This window comes from Mastomys coucha, unplaced genomic scaffold (assembly GCF_008632895.1).
Source record: "Mastomys coucha isolate ucsf_1 unplaced genomic scaffold, UCSF_Mcou_1 pScaffold20, whole genome shotgun sequence".
NCBI lineage: Eukaryota > Metazoa > Chordata > Mammalia > Rodentia > Muridae > Mastomys > Mastomys coucha.
In genome coordinates, this window is record NW_022196903.1 from 19,686,573 (window position 1) to 19,706,059 (window position 19,487).

The 19,487-nt window shown below is 39.7% G+C and overlaps 3 protein-coding genes and 1 pseudogene across 3 annotated transcripts in view; 1 reads left to right on the forward strand and 3 right to left on the reverse strand.

The window, feature by feature from the left end:
* Iqub (IQ motif and ubiquitin domain containing) overlaps positions 1 to 4,770 on the reverse strand; it is a 66,474-nt gene extending 61,704 nt beyond the window's left edge. The window contains exons 1-2 of the mRNA XM_031381297.1: positions 4,651 to 4,770; positions 142 to 527 (exon numbers count right to left, since the gene is read on the reverse strand). Coding sequence (XP_031237157.1) covers positions 142 to 523 — 382 coding nt within the window. The 5' untranslated portion in view covers positions 524 to 527; positions 4,651 to 4,770. The remainder of the gene's footprint in view (positions 1 to 141; positions 528 to 4,650) is intronic.
* A 2,939-nt stretch (positions 4,771 to 7,709) lies between these two features.
* LOC116098635 lies at positions 7,710 to 9,821 on the reverse strand (annotated as a pseudogene).
* Positions 9,822 to 9,971: 150 nt separating this feature from the next.
* Positions 9,972 to 18,771, reverse strand: Ndufa5 (NADH:ubiquinone oxidoreductase subunit A5). The gene is made up of 5 exons (XM_031381299.1): positions 18,612 to 18,771; positions 18,306 to 18,350; positions 13,533 to 13,649; positions 10,539 to 10,604; positions 9,972 to 10,176 (listed from the first exon to the last, which is right to left on the reverse strand). Exons 1-5 carry the CDS (start codon positions 18,630 to 18,632, stop codon positions 10,075 to 10,077), a joined length of 351 nt encoding a protein of 116 aa, XP_031237159.1. The 5' UTR covers positions 18,633 to 18,771; the 3' UTR covers positions 9,972 to 10,074.
* Positions 18,772 to 19,064: 293 nt separating this feature from the next.
* Asb15 (ankyrin repeat and SOCS box containing 15) overlaps positions 19,065 to 19,487 on the forward strand; it is a 48,813-nt gene continuing 48,390 nt past the window's right edge. The window contains exon 1 of the mRNA XM_031381298.1: positions 19,065 to 19,357. The gene's annotated coding sequence lies outside the window, so the exon portion shown is untranslated. The remainder of the gene's footprint in view (positions 19,358 to 19,487) is intronic.

A 19,487-nucleotide genomic window follows, 5' to 3' on the forward strand; every position in this document is an offset into this window, starting at 1 on the left:
GAGACAGACAGACAGAGACAGACAGACAGAGATTGATTTTTAAATTGAATTTTTAAACCTTTCCATTGAAGTTTAAATGAAATAAAAAAAACTACCCTTTGAAACAAAGAAATAAAATATTTGGTCTCCTACAGCTGATACCTGTTGCTAAAGACTCTCTCACTGACATCTGCAAATTCTCCTTTATAGCTTTTATTTTATGCAGAAATGACATCTCATCATCTTCTCCTTTCTGGTAGTCTAGAAGTTTGTAGTCTTGCTCCAGAGATTCTGGGGCACTTTCAAGGGACATGGCCTCTTCCCTGGATTTGGAATCATAGGATTTGGGGGTTGAAATAGTGAGTTCACTGTGCCTCTCAGTTGTCTCCTCGCTATCAGTGGTGAATTCCTCCATTTCATATTCTTGCTCTGGCGTAATATCTGACCCTTCTGCTTCATCTGAAGGACGAGGAATACTGATGACTTCATCAGTTTCTTCACCCTCGGCTGTGGAATCAGCAACATGCTCCTCCGTATCAGACATTTTCCTAAATTAAGACAATTAAAGTTACTACATCTTTAAGTGTTTCTTCACTGGGGCTGGACAAGGTAGCTCTGTGGTTGAGAGCATCGGCTGATCATGCAGAGGACCTAGGGTTGGTTTCCAGCACCACAGGTATAGCTCAGAAAGGCCTGAAGCTCCAGTTCTAGGGTATCTGATACTCCCTTCTGACATTCAAGAACACCACCCACACATGTGGTACCCATAAACATGTATAGTCAAAGCTCATAGAAACCTAAAATACTGATACATATTTTTTTAAGTTTATTTTATTACTGGTGACAGGCATCAGATGATATTTTAATTTTAAAAAAATTTCAGAAAATTAAAAATAACCAAGAATCTTAAAAATAGGATTTGGAATATGATATTTTCTGAGAGCATTTGGTGGAAAATATTATTTCTTATTTCTTTCTTATTCAGTGAAGCATCTCTTTAAGAAAGGGCCTGCTCATTTTTTTTTCAGAATATCTAATATTATATTTATGCTTTTGCCAATAGAAAGGATTCAATATTTCAAGAAAGCCAGGCAATGTACCCCGGATAAAAAATACACTCTGTATTAGCTCTGCTCTCACAAATAGAAGCAGAGACCTCAACGAACTCTGACCCCAACATAGATATCCTATCAAATGTATGTCAAATGTAGGACATGCTGCAAGGTCATTGGAGTCAAAGTTACAGTAACCGAGGGCTTAACCCTGGGAAGCAAAATGCCAGTGCCTCAGTGTTTAGCCTAATGTGGTCTAGGTTATCCCAAAGCCAGGATGCTTAAGGACTGGTTAAGAGCAGGAGTGGCCAGGACTGAAAGAAGTCTGTCAATAGAAGGGGAAATTTCTATGGCTCTGCCTAGTGTAGATTAAACCCAGCAGCCTGAAGGGTAAAAGGAGGGGCAAAAACTCTTTCTGAGTCTTCAATTTTGAGTACCATCCTTATGGGAAAACAAAAATAATAGAATTATCACCCTACTAGAAGATGAGTTATCCCCATACTAGAAAGTGCACACATATGCATATGTGTATGTGTGAAGTAAAATATACAGTTGTTGAAGTTGTCAGCTTCCTGCTGACAGAGGCAATCTGCCACAGAAAATCCTGGATGTCCTTTCTTGCTCTTAACTCAGTGTGACAGAGCAGAAGCTATGACCACTGCTTAGCCCATTACTTTTAGGGTTTGGTTTACTGAAAAAAAAAAAAAAAAGGAAGAGAAAAGAAATCTCTTTCCCAAACAATAACAGGTTTTCTCTGGTTTACCACAAGAAGCATTAAGAGTACCTTGTATAGCTAGCTATCCATGCAGTCTCACTACACTGGTATGAGTTTGGATTGAGTGTGTAACCCCAGGCATTCATGTGCTGCAACGCTGGCCCCTATAGGCTTCTAGAAGGCAGTGACTGGCCTTTAGATGATAGAACCCAGTGGGAAGTCACCAGGGTGCTCCCTTCAGAAGGGACTGAGGTAGTTATCCTAAGAGCCTGAGACTGATGTTTTAAAAAGAAAGGTAGCATCTCAAACTCACAGTCCCGAAGACTGAAAGTCCATGCAGCGAGGTGCCAAACTGACAAGGGAGCCTCTGGCTATATCACCTCATTTCAGATGGCTCCAGAATGGCAGGAGTGCTCTTGAGACTGCCAATTTCATCCACAGGAATAAGCTAATGTTTGTTTGCCCCACTGTATGTTACAGGTGGTCACCTCCAGAAGCTAACCAGTAATTTTATGATCAGAGACTGTCCTGTATTTGGTAGTCAGAAACATGGGAATGATTTTAAATGGAGTAGAGGGTATCCAGCAGGTTCTTATCTTCACTCAGCTGCTAATTAGTATAGATTCCTAACACTCCCCATATGTCTATTAACACACTCTGCTTGCATATATAAATATGTATAAACACTCACTGCAGCACGTTTTACATGTAAATGATCAAGCACACATATTACAGGATGAGCTGGAAATGCTGGGATGCGCCTAATGGTATCAACGGCATCCCAGCTACAATTTGAAAAGATGTTTTTAATTAATTTTTAACTTTATAAATTTTATTACAGATTTTCTAACAAAAGCCAGGAAGGAGAATACAAAGATAACTACTTTGTAATTCTAATTTTATCATAACCAATTTTGGGTTTGGTGATGAATAAGTACATAAAATATATTCAATCCGGGAAGTGTCAAATTGAATGTGAAGGTCCACAACATTCATTCCAAATGCCTGTTCTAGCAGTACAGAAGTTCACTGAGTTGTATAGACTTTGGCCTGCTTAATTTTGATTTGTGGTATTTTTATTCATTTGCAAGTTTTTCAGTTAATGTTAAAAGATTATTGTTAATTAAGTTAATATAGTTTTAAGAACATAGAATATGCTTAAAAGGAAAAAATTAAGCAAATAGAACAGAAAGGGAGAAAATAAAAGGTAAAATAAGCCTCTATTGTTAACACTCTAGTTTTATTTCTTAGTGTCAAGCAATATAATTCTACAAATTATTCATTGATGAATTTATGGTTGGAACCCTATATCTTTAAATATATAAACTTTTCTGTATCTTTTAAAACATTGATGCAGCTTTGTGGGGTTTTTTACCCATTATATAACTAACATTTTAAAACATTTGTTTCTACCTCATTTTTCTCAACAATTGTATAGTAACTTCATTACAGAACTAAGTAAGCCACATTATATTCTATCGCTGTTCTACTGATAAACATTTAAACTGTCTTCTATTTTATACAAGTACAAAGTAGGCTGCAACAAATGTACATCGTCTTATTTACAGATTTAAACACACCAAGAAAGAAATTTCTATAGTTAAGGGAAAAGTCAAAAGACAAGCAGGTCTCCATAAAATTATTTTCCTAAAACTTTATACCATATTCCAGCCCCTTGATATTTCTTTTGGGTGAAAAGCAGGTTTGAAATAGTTTAAGATGTTTACTATTCGGGTTTTTCATTGTTAAAGCTAGCAGTGATTTGAAGAATGCCCCGTATAGGCTCATATAGTTGAATTCTTAGTCACCAGGGAGTGGAACTCTTTGGTAAGATTAGAAGGATTTGGAAGGATGACCTTGATGGAGAAAGTGTGTCACTGGAAGTGGGCTTCAAAAGCCCATACCCCCACCTCTATCACTCTGACTGTGGATTAGGACATAGTACTCTCAGCTATTGCTCTAAATAACATGCCTGTATGCTCTCCCACCATGAGCGGCGCCCCCTCGCAGCTCGCAGCTCGTTCAGTGAGCTTTTATACTGTTTTCAGGGCAGCAGCCACTAGGTACACGTGATTGGCAGAACGGTGTGACTTTTAAAACTGATTTGTCTTTAGGGAATGAGGTGACAAGGACTTCCCTTGTCTGAAGGTGTCCTTCGGAATGTGTCCCCACCGGCAGGTAGGTTTCCACCCTGTGGTCTGAGAAATGTTAATTAGCCTCTCCCTTCCTTCCAGAGGGCCAGTGTTCCATGACCTTCCCAAAGTTCCTGAGCTGACCTTTTCAAGGGCGTGCATCCCCAAGGTTGCTGAATTTCCCTCATTTTTATATATTATCAATTCAAATCGGTTTCAGTCTTTGGCTTAAAAATAAAACTCAGTAGCTACTGAGATTGTATATAAAAAGTCTGCCACTTCACCTCTAACGCATGATTTCATTTCTTCCCATTAAAGCCTTCTACATGTAAAAAATACTGGTTAAGGCAGAGATTTTGTCTTGTCTTCTATGGGATAGGCCTGCTGAACTTTTCTTAGTAGGTAAGATGATGATTGGAGGAAAGCAACATGCCCGGTACCCTGCAAACGGGAAATGGTCTCCATAGGCCAGTACCAGATCCTGGCACTCTCCTCTCCTCTAGCGTTACCATGATCAGCACCCAGGAAGCAGGGTGATCCTATTAATTCAAGATACCAAGTCAGTGGGGAGGGGGTAACTAGAGAACGGTCAAAAGAAGTGTGATGCTTTGTAAGTTTTCTGGTTTTAGGTAAAGTTAAGGAGCATTATCCTCTGACCAGAGAGTCCTGTGTCCAAGAGAGATCCGCAACCCTGCACGGTCTAGCACGCCAGGTTCACACCCCCGATTAGAACCAGCAGCCATGGAAAGGGCTGCCAAACATATCCTCTTACCTGCTCAAGAAACAGCTAGCTATTACAGACCAAGAAGGTTCTCCAGTCCTAGGAAGCAGCTCCTTTCTGCTTAGATGTTCTGTTGCTGGCGTATCCTAGCAACTGGCAGCTTCATCCGCCAGGGCACCGCCCCCGCGCAGTGGGAAAGGAATCAGCCAGCAAGAGCGAAAGCGGAGGAGCCAGAAGTAGAGATTGTTAGCTGCCAGGGACCGAGACCTTAAAATTATTCGAAGTTAACCTCTCTCTGCGAGTTCTCTCACACTTCTGAGAAGACAGTCCTGTAAACACTCTAAGCTCACGGGTTATCTTCTTTAAAAATGCAAATATGAACACTGAGAGACAAGGATTATAAAAGAACACAAGTTTACAACTGTGAGTCGACCTACCTTCTTTTGTCCAGTTAAGATCTTTCCTTTAGCTTTCTGGCAGCCAGAAAGAACAGGAAGAACTATTAAATACTCCGCTTTATGAGTCAGGAGAAGCAAAGCTTTTATTTTTCTATCATCAAATTCTTTAGTCTTAAAATCAGTTTGGGAGAAAGGATCAAGTATGTTCCCTGCACAAATTTCATGTGGCTATCTCACAATAACAGCCAATGTTTAGCATTATCATTAAGCACAGCACCTTATCTGTATTTCAAATAGTCAATGCAATGATTCTATTGAAGGACTGCTATTAACACTGCCATACTACTGAAAAAATAAAACACAGGAAGATTTAATGAGAGTACTAAAATCCTCTGAATCGAGAGCCCAGATTTTAAACCGTTATTATGTGCTATGTTTAACATCCTTTGATATTTAAAGAGCTTAATGAAATTAAAAACGTGTTATAAAGTCCATTCCCCTCATTATAAGAGTCGTTATCTTCTTTATTCCTTGTTGCTACAAATCCACTCTCATCTCTGCCAACATCACTTTCCCACCCCATCACCTTCAAAAGCTTATCATTCATTATCCTTCTGTTAGGGGCAGTATGAAAACACCAGGGTTAGGAATAGAGGCTGAAGAAAAAATTCATGTTCTTTCCACTCTTAAGTGTACCTTGATATCCACCACCTGTCATAATAGCTTACTGATAATCTACGATGAACTTAGCTTTATATGATCAATTTTAAGACAGACTTTCGTAGAATGCACTTTTCTCAGGTGGCCTATCTACATAGGTTACTAACACATCAAGAGTGCACACACACACACACACACACACTCACTTTCTCCCTCACAAATACATAAATGTGTTTAGCTATATAAATGTCAATGTCCCCTGAATGAAAACAGCAATAGAAAATTAGTATTAATCAGAAAATAAGCCATACTAAAGCTTCCGATTTTACTTTTTATCCTAAATCTAGGTCTTGTTCAAAATGACTCATCTATCTTGTCATCTTGCATTTACTCAAAAGAAATAGGCTATTTCTTTTAATATGTTTCCACTTTTACAAAGACGCCACCTAGTGGCTTTATGAAATCAAGCATTTCAAAGTAACTCCACATGGAAATGTATCTTGATAAAAACAGGTAAGTAGAAAAACTATTAGAATAATTATTTACAACACTAAAGACCTGAACAGGTAAGAAAACTATTAGAATGATTATTTATAATACTAAAGACCTGAAAATTGTTTGGAAATTACCCCTGATTAAATCTGAATCATTTGTGAATTTGTGAAGGCCCATCCTCACATTCCTGAAATTTTTGAGGTACGTCAGATGTTTGATATTCAAGATTTCACTGAATTTTGGAAGGTAATGTATATACAGTTTGTATTAATACATCTTTAATACTCAATCAAATACATTGACAGTTCTGTGACAAAAACCACTTCTTCATATTAAAGTGGGATATAAACCACAAACAGCCTTGTATCAACTTAGGTTGGGTTTATTTACAAAGGAGCTATGGAAAACTTTCTATTCCAGAGATTTGCAGGCCTGTTTTACCCTGGAGAAAAGGAATCATGCTCAGAAAAAGAGTAAAATGTGATATTATGTAACAAGGTAGTATATGTTTATCTCTAAGAAAGCCACAAGGTCCAAAAACAAAAACAAAGAACAAAAACAAAACAAAAAAAACCTGAGAATCATGATATCCTTGCAATTTATAATCATATACAGAAATTAATGTGTCATTGATTACACTTAAATATGCAACATTTGAAGACTGCTTTGAAAATTAACTAACAGTGTAAGGAGAGCAATTATGAGTCCTATGGCACATTCGAACCATACTGTCTTTATTCATGTGATTTGCTGTTCCCCTTCCACACAGTCAAGCTCAAAGAATATTCTGGTACTAGCAGCTCAGTCTGTGTCGCTGGTAGACCTCTTTGCTCTTTCTCAACTTTTCTTGCACATGCGAAGTGAAAAACCAAGGAATTCACACCAGGAACCTGAAAAGCAGCAGTCTGTAGAACGCTTGATTTGCAAGAACCTACATTTGACTTCTACCAAGCCATGTTTACAAAACAAAACAGGGTTGTGGCATATATTTCTTAATTCCAATGCAGAACCTCCCTAAGTCAATAAGATAATTCTGTCTTTAAAAAAAAAAAGTAAAATTAAAAAAAATGTGAATGCTGCTTAGGGAATAACACACTTCAAGTTGTCCTATGGTTCTGGTTCTGGTTCTGCACGCACACATGCACACAGACGGTGTGCTTGCCTCCTTTGTGTGAAGGCCTAGGTTCGATTTCAAGCACCATTAAACACACATACACTTTTAATTCAGGAATGGACAGTACTAAGTCACTTAATTGTACTACATTTCACTAACTAGTTTTAGTTGACTACTTTTTTTGTTGTTGTTCAGATAAGGGCATTATTTAATGGTAAACATTATCATCACCCATCAAGGCATTTGTTATCCCTGGAACCCTTTGAGTAATACTCAAATTTCTCCTGAAGTTTTGATCTGCAACAGTGTTTCAAACATAGACCACCACATCTCCACACCACCACTTCCTCCAGATGCCGCTCAGATGTGGTCTGAGATAACCTACGTAACCTAGTTTCTTTCATACATTGTCTGGCTTCTTTCAGGTAGCCAAGTGCATTCCCAGCTCATCCGGGTGTTGGCTTGTGTTTTTGGTATTCCATCCATTACTGGGATATAGTACTTCACCTCCTCCTTATATGGGCATCTGGTTTTAAATGACTGAGTGATGTTGCAAGTCTTGCTTTCAGTTCATTTGCTGAGGTTGCTAGAAGTGGGGCTGGTGGGTCAAAGGTCAGCTTGTTTGACTGAAAACCTCTGCAGAGGGCTTTCCTAGTTTGCAGTATCACCAAGAGTGACTTGTTCTACATCTTTGTCATCACTTGGTATTATTGTCAGACTTTAATTGAAGCCATTCTAACTGGTATCTAGTGACACATCACTATGGCATTAATGTCTATTATTCTAATATTTAATGATAAGGAGGCTCTTTTTAGGTATTTGTCTTCTGTCCCATTTTCTTTTGAGAAACATATATCACAATTTGCCCACTTTTTAAAGTGGGATCACTTTTCTTATTAAGAATCATGAGGTTTTTTTTTTTTATTCTGAATTCAAGTTCAAGAAATATGTGATTTGTGAGTATTGCCTCCACATTTGTGAGTTAGTATTATACTTTTAGGAGCACAGCCTTAGGCATTTTCCTAATCATCCTGGAATAGACTCTAGTTTTCCCTTCCCAATCTACATTTACTTCTTCTTCTTACTGAACTAGGTAGCAACCCAGGTATTGTCTGATCACCAAGGACATCTGAACAAATGTTTTCTTATAACCCGTCGATTAGTTAAGGCTTCTTCCAACTTCATTTTTTAGTTTCTGTATTAAAATACTAACTGCCAGAAGCACACAGAATAACCTATCTTAGTTTTTATTTATTTAATGTGCAACTATATTTACCTACTATGCAGCTTTTATTCCAAAGGAGGAAATGAAGATAAACAATGTATTTTTATAATAAACTTTTTATATAATAATTTTATACTTTTTCCTAAAATGGATCCCTCACTAAATTAAAGCAGTCCTTCGTAGTTTGAATGATGAGATCTTCTATTATTTCACCATTTTAGTAACTGTTGTTTACAGAGAACAAGAGCTGATGTGCACTGTGACTCAAGCTGCTTTTGTCCTGGAATGGTTTCTGCAAGTCCAGAGGAATGATTTCCACTTGTGTGAAAGCCCAGAAAGAGTCTAGGAATTTTCAGTTGACTGTGAAGACTGGAATCCTGCTGCTTCAAATCTTTCCTTGAATTTTAAGTAGTCTCTTCTTTTGTCAAAATATTTTATCCACTGCTGGGGGCAGCTGGCCTCGAACCAGCTCCTCAGCTTCTGACACCCAGCTGGGTCCTCCGCATTGTTGTCCAGGCAGCGCCAGTACAGGTCACGCACATCCCAGCATGCCTGCCTTTCCTTCATAGACTGGGCTGCCATTCCTGCAGAGGTTACACAGGGAATCACACGATACGCAACTAACTTCAATCTGAATGTACAATTTAGGATTATGGAAAACCTTAATGTAAACAAAAAAGTGTGTTTAGCATAGTCACTAAAGCCCAGTACATGTGTATACAGGGGCATAACTTGTATATCTCTAAGCTAATAGTAGCCTTTACATGAGCCTTGCCCCACAGATGTTGATTTACATCCTTTTGAAGAAACACCCAGACTCAGCCACACTCTTGTTTAGGAAAGGGAGAAAAAGGCTGGAGAGATGGCTCAGCCATTAAAGGCTAGGCTCACAACCAAAAATATAAGAGGAAAAGGGAGAAAAATCAAGCAAGCTTTTTCTTCTAGCCTGCAAATCTGGAAAGCGAGGGAGAGTGAGACTAGGGGCACAAAGGAAACTGCCTCTCGCTGGTGTCACACACAACAGATATGGCCTCAAGGAAGTGGCAGCCTAACATTACTCTAGTAGGCTATTATACACTGTTTGTTCAGAACAGTCCTCGTGTATACCTGTCATATTTCTGAAACCATTACACACCCATTCACAATCATCCCAAGCTGAATATATCTATGGTTATCTATTTTCATTCCAAAAGGAAGAATGTCTGGTAACTGGAATATTCAGCATTAAGTCCAGATGTGCAAAGCAAGGACAGGAGACAACAAAGTTGAAAACCAGTTTCTTGTCTAACGAGCTACATCTGTCAAAGATGCCCAAAACTAACAGGAGAAATTCAATGAAGAATGACAGAGTCACAGCATGCTCACTGTGTGACATCAGAAATGAAGAATAGCAAGCCAGTGTTAAAGGATTCAGAAGGCCCTGTTGTCTTAACCAATGTTGTCCCCTAAATGTTTCCAAAATATAATACACACACACTTACACATAAACTATTTCTTTTAATTAAAAAGTCAATAACATGGATACATTTTAGCCATCACAGAACATTTATTACGTATTTCACATCCATCATCAGACACTGTCATCATATTGGCCACTTCCACTGGTCAGCAGGTGGTTCTTCCAGCAATGGCTCCCATGGCTTCCACTGCAACATTTTTCTTGCCAGACTTAATTCTTTTTCAGCCTGTTAATAAAAAAAGTTGAAAATAAGATCACCTGATTATTTATTCAAGAGGTGTTTTCAGAATAATGCCTGAAGTTAACTGCTAGAACACAGACCTTCAGAGTCAGAATTTCAAAGTTATTATGTAGCCTACCATCAAATACTGTCTATTACACAGTTTCACAGTCACTACTAAGAAAGGTCATCTCTGAGCTGAGATTGAAGTCTGTAGGAGTCAGTGCTCACAGGCTCTTAGACACTTAAAAGCCTGTCCTCATCCACATCAGTGGCTTTCAAATTTCCCCCAAGGTCTCACTTAGCCACAGGCTGCAGGTCAAGACCAGTACTAGACGCCCAAGCACTAAACGTTCAATGCTCTTTACCTGAAGAATCACCTCTTCTACTTCACCACCCTGAAGCAAGTTTTCTAATTTTTTAACATCTGGTTCCTACAATTTTAAGGAGAATAGAAAAAAAGGTTAAACACAGAAGCATACCTAAATATTTTAATATCCTACATGTTAAAAAGCCCTTACAAATAATTTTTCTATTATGGTCTTAAAATGTTTTATCAAACTTTGATAGAAATCCATTTCACTTCTCTGCTAGTTCATTACTTTTGTCTTAATATTAAAAATTATTAAATACATTTTTAGCAAAGGTAAGATATATGATGTACAACTTAGTCTTTCTAAAATAGATTTTCAAATATTTTATTTTTATAAATATTTTCTATACTTCCAGTAAAAGAATTAACAATAAATGCTATCATCTGACCAAAAAAACCTCTTCAGGGTATATACCAAATAATGAATAAATAGATAATTTAACAACATTATAGCAGCTACAAATTACAACCCCAAACTAGAAATAACCTAAATTTCTACTAATAGAGCTGATCTGTCAATTATAGTGCTGAGATATAAGAGACTACTATATGGCAATGATAAGGGATATATAACTATATGCAATAACCCAAATGATTACTTCAAATATAGCATTAAGTAGGAAAAAACAGACTTGAATGGGTATATGAAAATTATTCCACTCCTAAAAAGTTTAGAAATAGAAAAAAAAAATCAAAACAGTAGTATCATTAGGAAGGTAGTAACTCTGGAAGAAGTGTTTTGGTGATGTGGAAATGTTACCTTTTTATCTGGCATTAATTAGAAAGTGTTGATTCTGAAAATCCATCAAGCTCTACATTTATAAATTCTGTGTATTTTAAATGTACACTATTCTATACCTCAAGAAAATTGTTAATATGGTACCTAAGGGAACTTTTTTCTAATTTTTTGAAATCCAGACACTGTCGTTTATACATATCTATGTAAATAAGACAGTCATTATCAGTGTTTTTGTTCCAAAAATGAAATGAAAAGAGCATTAATGATAACTTTTTACTGCTGATGATATGGGAAAGTAGAACAGGCCTTGCACACATGAGGTAATGTTCAAGTGCTGAACTACGCCCTCAGGATTTTGGAGCGTGCACATTCAAGCAGGTCAGACAAGGTAAGGGACAGTCAAGAAAGAAAATAGAGTAACCACAAAAATTATGCTGCATGGAATCCACAGAACTGTCATCAGCTTCAAACTGCTGAAGTATAAGGCCTAACAAGATGATGGTAGATTAAGAAAATAAATATAAGCTCGAGCTTAGCAGACCTTACAGACCAAGTCACAATTAAGCTGGGAGACTAGTTCCCACCATGATTCTACCCTCCAACTCCATCAGTTAAAGCTGGGTTTCAGAAAGAAACATGGCACAGAAAACCACAAGATCACTCCTCAACAGGAAACATACATAAGATTTACATCCTGAGAACACGTTCCATCACTGGCAATGAGACACTACAAATAAATAAAAGCAGCTGAAGTGACAGCAAAGGTCTTTAGTTCCTAGGTGAAGAGGCGATGACCTGTGACACTGATGGTAAGTGAAAGGAAATCCTGAGGTAAGTGGGAAGCAAACTCAACATCTCAGACTCAGACACAGCGACAGAAGGGACGGGGGACAGGGAACCCCCAAGGTAACTGAGGAGGTGTCCCCGAGAGGGACAGCTGAGGAAGAATCCAAGGCAGGGACAGGCTCATGGATGAACAGCAGGGACGTTCTTATTCTGTAAGGGAACATCAGCTCACTTTAGCTAGCTAAGACTCAGATAAGTTAGAACTCACACTACTATTTAACTGTCAGGAAGAGGACTCATTGATTGACCTTTTGGTAACCTAGTAATCATTCATGTTCTGTTATCACTTGTGCCTGGTAATCTCAAAGTCTGAAATAACTGGGGATGAAAACTCAGCCACGGTTCCACAGAGTTCTGTGCAAGCAGGTCCTTTCTCTCACTGTCTTCCCACCAGACACTAGACTGAAAGCTGTAAAAGTTCCACGTGGTTGGCCACCATTACAAAACACATAGACTGAATAGATTAAACATTAAAAATTTCAGCTGTGCCAGGTGATCCAGATGTGAAATCTCACCTATTCTGGCTTCCAAGGCAGGAAGATTGCAAGCTTTAGGCATGCCTAAACCATACAGAGAGTAAGTTCATCTTCAGCACTTAAGGGAAAGTTTGGTTTTGTGTCAAAAAATAAAAGGAGGGGCTGGGATACAGACAGTACGTTTGCCTTACCTGTCTGAGGGCCTGGGTTCAATCTCAAGCACCATTACACATACACACACACAATTTTCTAATAGTTGGAAAGAGTAGAAGTCCAAAGTCAGACACTGTTCAGTGTCGCTTTGGGTAGGTTGGAAAACCAAATGTGGCCCTGTTCCTATACAACAAAGTGCTTGTGTTTACAGTGTTAGCTGAACCCAGAGTTCATCCACGCTATGAGCTCTATCACTGAGCTACATCTCTAGCCTTCTATTTGCAAACAGAGCCTCACAAAGTTACCCTGCCTGGCTTTGCACTTCCTCTGTAGCACAAGGTGGGCTGAACTTGTGATCCTCCTGCCTCAGCTGGGAATTAAAGGCCTGCACCATCAGGCCCAGGACAAAGTACTTTTTTAAAATAATTGTCTTGACAGCTTTCTGTAACATTACCACCACCCAATTCTCTTGTGCTTTGTTCTCTACTGTGATCAGAAGTCGGGTGGCTGATTCAATAGTAAGAGGTAAACGATCACTGACAGCCAGACAAAGCACACAGCAATGGACCCAGGCTTCTTCCTGCCCTCTAGCAGTGCTTTATACAGTAGTCAGTCAAAATATTCGTGCTTGCTGAATGCAAAGGAGGAAAAACAGACCAGCACTAAGGAAGGTCAGGACAAAGTGAGAGCAAAAACAAGCAACTGAAATACTCCTTACAAGCCCTACTGGATGCATAAACAAACCCAACAAAGCCACACTGACTTAGGCACTTACCGCCTTGACCATATCCAGCTTCTCATTGGTGATCTGCTCGGTGTATTTTCTATAGGCTGCATGTTTAGGAAAGTGCTTCAGAAGATCAAGAATCTTTGTATACAATATTGTTAGCCTCTGCAGAAACAAACCATACACATTTCAGTAAGCTGGAATACCACCAAAGTTTAGACAGAACATTTAAGTGTCTTACAGGAAAAACTAAAAAAGGATTCACAATTTTAAACAGGGCTTTGCTACTGTTCATATTTATACTCAATCTCACACTTTACAACCTAAGGAAAAGTGGTATACATATATGAAATTCTTGCTATATGTGATAACATATAAAAAATGTGTGCATATATCAAAAGTATAATAAAAAGCCAAATTTAACTTATAGCTAATGGCCTTTCTTGGAAATCATTTATTAAAAGCAGAATTTCTAATCTTTAAGTAATGGGTACTACAAATTGTACAGAACACATCAGAGATGCCAGAACTCTAGGCAGACCACCAAGGACAGCAGCAGATGTAGAACAGAGAAGCTGTTTGTCCTGTGGATCACAGAGCCTAAGGAATGAGTCTACTCCAAGCTCTCAGGAGCCCAGAAGATCATGAGTACATCCCAGATGTCAGACCCTAGGCCACGGAGCCTAAGGAATGGGTCTACTCCATGCTCTCAGGAGCCCAGAAGAACATGAGTACATCCCAGATGTCAGACACTAGGCTACTTACACTGCTGGGTTTTAATTTAGAACTACTGATCTTGTTCTAATTGTGCCCTGTTCTTCCCTCTTGGAATAAAAGTGAGTATGTAACTTGTTGGATCTTATTGGTGCCCATAATTAAAGAGACTTTGCATAACATGTGTCTGCAGTCTACATGCATTTGTATGCATGTTTGCATGTGTAAGCATGCAGGTCTGTATGGACGTGTGCTTGTGTGTGTAAAGAACCCAGGCTGATATTGGGAGTCTACTTCCATCTCTTTCCACTTGGTTTATAGAGGCAGGGTCTCGGGATTGAACCTAGAGCTAGTAGAAAGGACTGGCCTAGACAGAGCTCACTCTGAAGATCCCACCTTTGCCTTCTGAATGTCAGAATTACAGGGAAATCCACACCAACACAACATTTCAGTGGTTTCTGGGGATATAAACTTGGCAAGCTGAAATTTTCTTTTAAAGAAATTTGAAAGGATGTAATCTAATTTAAACTATTAATTTTGGCACCGTTTTAGTTCTTACCTTCTCAAATTTATGAATAATGCATATATTCATCTTTAATATAGTATTTTATTACATTTCAATCTGACTCAAATTTTGAGGTTTTATAACAAGATGGGGGGGCAGTGACTGGAAAGATGGCTCAGTGGTTAAGAGCACTGACTGCCCTTCTAGAAGACTTGGGTTCTATTCCCAACATCTACATGGCAGCCTACAACATCTGGAACCCCAGTCCTAGGGGATGTGACACCTTCACTGGCACCAGGCACACAAGTGGTGCATATACACACATACAGGCAAAACACTCTTACACACAAGTATCAAATAATTGAAAACAAATTTTTTCATCTTTCAGGATAAGAAAGAATGCATCTAGTCTTAGAGAACTTCAGAGGAGAGTCAGAATTATCAGCACAGGACAATGAAAAGAATAAAAAACTAACTGGGACACCTCTCACAGTAAAAAGAGACTACTCATCATTATGCCATAGAAGAAAGCCAGAGCTGTCCCCTCAAGCAGGAATGCACTCACCCTACTACACCTGAGTATTTCAGTAATCACAAGCCATCACCACTTCTAAAGAACATTTTTCTTTTTTTCAGTAAGAATGAATTTTTCAGTGTAGAAAGCACCATGTGTTGCTTGGCTATAAAGACAGACTAGACATGGATCCATATATATATGTACACTCATACATATATATGAGTGTATATATAAGAGACTGTATGGTAAAATAAGCAGAAGAGGGAAAGATGATTAACATCATAAAACACAAAGTCAACTTATGGCAGTCCAGAGTAAGATACAGAGCAGAGAGGGGGTGCTAAACAACAGAAGAGCCAACCACCTACACTCGCACAGCCCCACTGCCTGGTTGCCTAGACAAGATGCTTCTATCCAGATGCCCCCATTCTTCATTCGTAAACTGTGCAAAATTTTATAGGACTCTGGATCATAGCAGTACCAGCCACATATTGTTTCAATCTCAGTATTAGCATCCTATAAGGAAAGAATCACTCCAGCAGAAAACAGAATGGCTCATAAAAAAGGAGACATCTGAGAAAGAGCTTGGGGGATAGTGAGTTGGAAACTTGAAGATGTTGGGAGAAATAATTTACATATGTTGTATAGAAATAGATGACAAAACCCACCAAGAACATGGAGGAAGCAGTGCTTAACTCCACAGCTGTGCTGTGCAGTAAGCAGCTGCTAGGCAAATACGGCTGTAGAGTACTTGAAATGAGATCAACTCAGACTGAAATATGATGTAAGTAGAATAGACTGCAAAAAAGGCTGCAGGTTAGCATTAGTTTTCATACTGATTATATAATGAAATGATAGCTATGTTTAATGTTAGGTTACATCATAAAAAATAATTAAAAAAGCAAAAACAAAACACAAAACCTTTCTTTTCCCTTTGAAGCAGGGTCTTATTGTGCAGCTTGGACTGCCCTCATGTACCACTTTTAGTTTTTTTCTAGGAAAGCTTAGCTTACACAGATTGACTTGGCTAGCACCTCACTAGAAACCACTATAGAAAGCAAGCACTTACGAAATAAGGCAGGAGACAAAGTTAGAGTGCATAGGGTTTTATGCAAGTCAAAGCACTTGGGTCTTTTTGTGGGGGAAACTAAAAGACTTAAGGACAAGGTCTGTAAGGAACGTTACCCTGGTGGTTGTGAGTTAAAGGAACAACAGACACAGATCAGGAAGGCCAGTAATAAAGCTGGTGCAATAATTTAAACAAGAACAAGGACTTAAACTGCAGTAGTAACTGAAGGAAGATAAAAGAGAGTAAACTGAAGACTGCTGCAGAAAAATTCAGCACAATTCACTATTAGAATAAACATGAAAGTAGAAAGTTTTGATATTAATAACGATATCCAAATTCAGAGCTGGAGTAGAAAGGTTCGTATACCATGAAGAGAAATTCAACCCATAGAAGAAGAATATCTAGAAATAGAAAACTGTAAGTTCTGTCCTCCACAAGTCTTTAGTTCATAAAGAATGCAAGAAAGCTGCTCAGTATTCACGAACTACATACTATTTACTAATCAGAGTTCTAGCAGTGAATACAAAATAAAGTCTTTGTGAAGCCTGGAACAGACAAGATATGTCAGCGGAGTGTAGTGTCATAGTCATCTGCACAGCCCCTAAAATAAAAAGCCACGGGGGGGGGGGGGGGGGGGGATTAAGGAAAGATTCCCATACCCTACAGGTTTAGCACTTGCAAATCAGCTGAAACAAAGCAGGGAAAAGCAGTTACCAAAGAAATATAATTATCACAGTGATGAGGACGGTGGCAGAGAAAAAGGTACTAGCAAAGGAGGTGGTGAGATGGGTACAGAGTCTGGATAATCTAGGGGTAGAATCCGTAAGTGGCAAATGAGATGTGAGAACCATTTCAAATGAGACATCTCAGCTAGCTGGCTATGCTAACCTAGCTTACCTGCCTGACTGACACCCGAGTGAAGATGTTCACTAATAGCATGTGTGTGTGTGATATATGCGTACATACACATGTACGACTATAAAAGAAGCTTAGTACTTGATATGGAAATAGAAAGGTTAGCTGTTGTTTGTACTCCATGAGAGCAAACCTAAACTTAATAATGTCTAAGGGCTAGGACTTCAATACTACAGCAAAGCATAAACGTGGGGGAAATGAAGGAACAACTGGAAAAGGCAAAGGATTGGGTTGGGGGGGGCAATAAACAACAACAAAACAAACACAACAAAACCCCAAACCAAGAAACTGAGAAGCTCTAACATCCAATCAACAAAGTACTTAGTGCAGACTATCAAGAGGGTCAAAAATGCTGCTCTTGGGTCAGGGGGGACACAGAGGCTAAAGGTGCTTGCCAGCAGCCCGATGACCTGAATTAGATCCCCAGGATCTACAAAGTGAGAGAAGAGAAACAACTTCAGAAAGTTGTTTTCTGACCTACAAACACTGGCAGGCACACAAATAAATAAATGTAAATACAGATATTTCCAATGCCACTGAACTGACTGGTGGATTCAGTGTTACTTCACTTGTAACACTGAAAAAGAACAGTTTTGGGCCAGGTCTGGCTGAAGTGTATTCAAGGAGTAAGAAAATGGAGAAAATGGGCACTGACAACGCTTTCGAGTTATGTATGTATAAGGGAAGGGAAGAAATGGTGCGATTGCTTAAAAAAAGGAGGGGGAGGGTAAATTACAGGGTTTTTGTTTAGGTTTGTTTGGTCTTGGTTGTGTTTATTTTTCCCCAATGGACACCGAAGGAGGCAATTTTTAGAGGACGACAGGGGTCAGCCAGTGCGAAATCCAAGGCAGAAATATTTTCGGCAGGGAACGGATGGAAAACGAAAATGCGAATCTGAAGGGAGCTGAGACTAGTCCACACAAGTGAAGCTAAAAGAACGCCATGAAGAAAAGTAAAGAGGTCGTGGCAAAGGCAACGTCGAAAGAGGACGACACCGCATCGGCGAAGCTCACCGCTGCCCTTGCGGCAAGAGCTCGCGGAGGTTGCAGGCCCCTTGTCCCGTTGAGAGGGAGCAAAGACCACACCACAAGCGGCACTCACCTCGTGAGGAGTGTCGCACACCGCCAGTCCCACCAGGCCGGTAGTCTGTGCAGAAACAAAACAGGACCGTGCTGTTTACCGTAATCCTACGCGTAACCGCGAACTATAAAAACCAGCCCTCCTTCCCATGCCGGGGCCGCCCGGGCCGACCCTCCCGACACAACGACGAACCCTTGTCGCCCCCTGCCAGGACAGCGGAACACTCCCCTAACCCGTCCTCTTAGCGTCTCCACCCACGGATGAGGGAGACAGACGAGGCTGCCTACCGCCCTATTCACAGCACCTCGGTGACCTCCATACGCTCACCTTCTTCAGCAAGCCCGCCATGACAGCTCCCAAAGCCTCCAGCGCACAGCCCTCTGGGAACCTTTCCCAGGCCCGCTCAATCGAGCGTAGATGCGGCTCCCGCGTCGCCTAAGAAACCACTTGGCTCCAACCTTTCGGGCGGGGTAGGGGTAAGCCCCACCCACCTAGGAAGAGACGCGCCTGCGCAGCTCATACTCACGGCTCTACGTAGGGCTTTGGCGTACCAGAGACTGACTGACGCCTCTGTTAGGACTAAAGGTTAAGAAAAATGCGGTGCTACGAAAAACTTCCAATGTAGTCACTGCAGGGACTTTGATTTTGCTCAGCCTTTGATTGATGTTTTATCCGCACTTCCTTATTGAAATGAGGGTGGAAGCAGGCCGGAGCACCCAGAAAAAAAAAAAAAAAAGCTCTTCCTCAACATGTGTGAATACATACTCATAAGTGGAGATTATAAAGTGGAATTAACAACCATCTGATGCATCCGTTTTCTCCTGAGCAGACTGATGAATGAAAGGTTGTGAAGTCATAGCGTTTGTTCTAATGGGTGTTTATGAAGTCAGTCTCTGTTCTCTGTCCCTCCAGATCCTAAGAACATCTGTCATTGTTGAGTGTGTTCTAGAATGTGGAATCATGGCTTTATAAAAGATGCATGTGTTCTTTGTAACTTTGGATTCAAGCGTCTACAGGACAGTATTTGCTAAAGACATCGAGAGTAGACACATTTGGCTGATCCAGGCTATGAGGTACTACAAAACTGAATGCTTCCATGTGGTACAAAATTAAGTAGGTTTCTGAACCAACCCTTTATAGAAGGGCACATTGTGAATGAAAGCTTGCTAGTGGTATTCTAAGCTAGGAGCAATAGAATTCACT

Coding starts and splice junctions, on each gene's coding strand:
- Ndufa5 (XM_031381299.1), bottom strand. CDS start 18,632: ATGGCGGGCTTGCTGAAGAAG. Junction 13,650..18,305: donor TGTGCGACACTCCTCACGAG/GTGAGTGCCGCT, acceptor TTGTTTCTGCAG/AGGCTAACAATATTGTATAC. Junction 10,177..10,538: donor TAGAAGAGGTGATTCTTCAG/GTAAAGAGCATT, acceptor TTTTATTAACAG/GCTGAAAAAGAATTAAGTCT.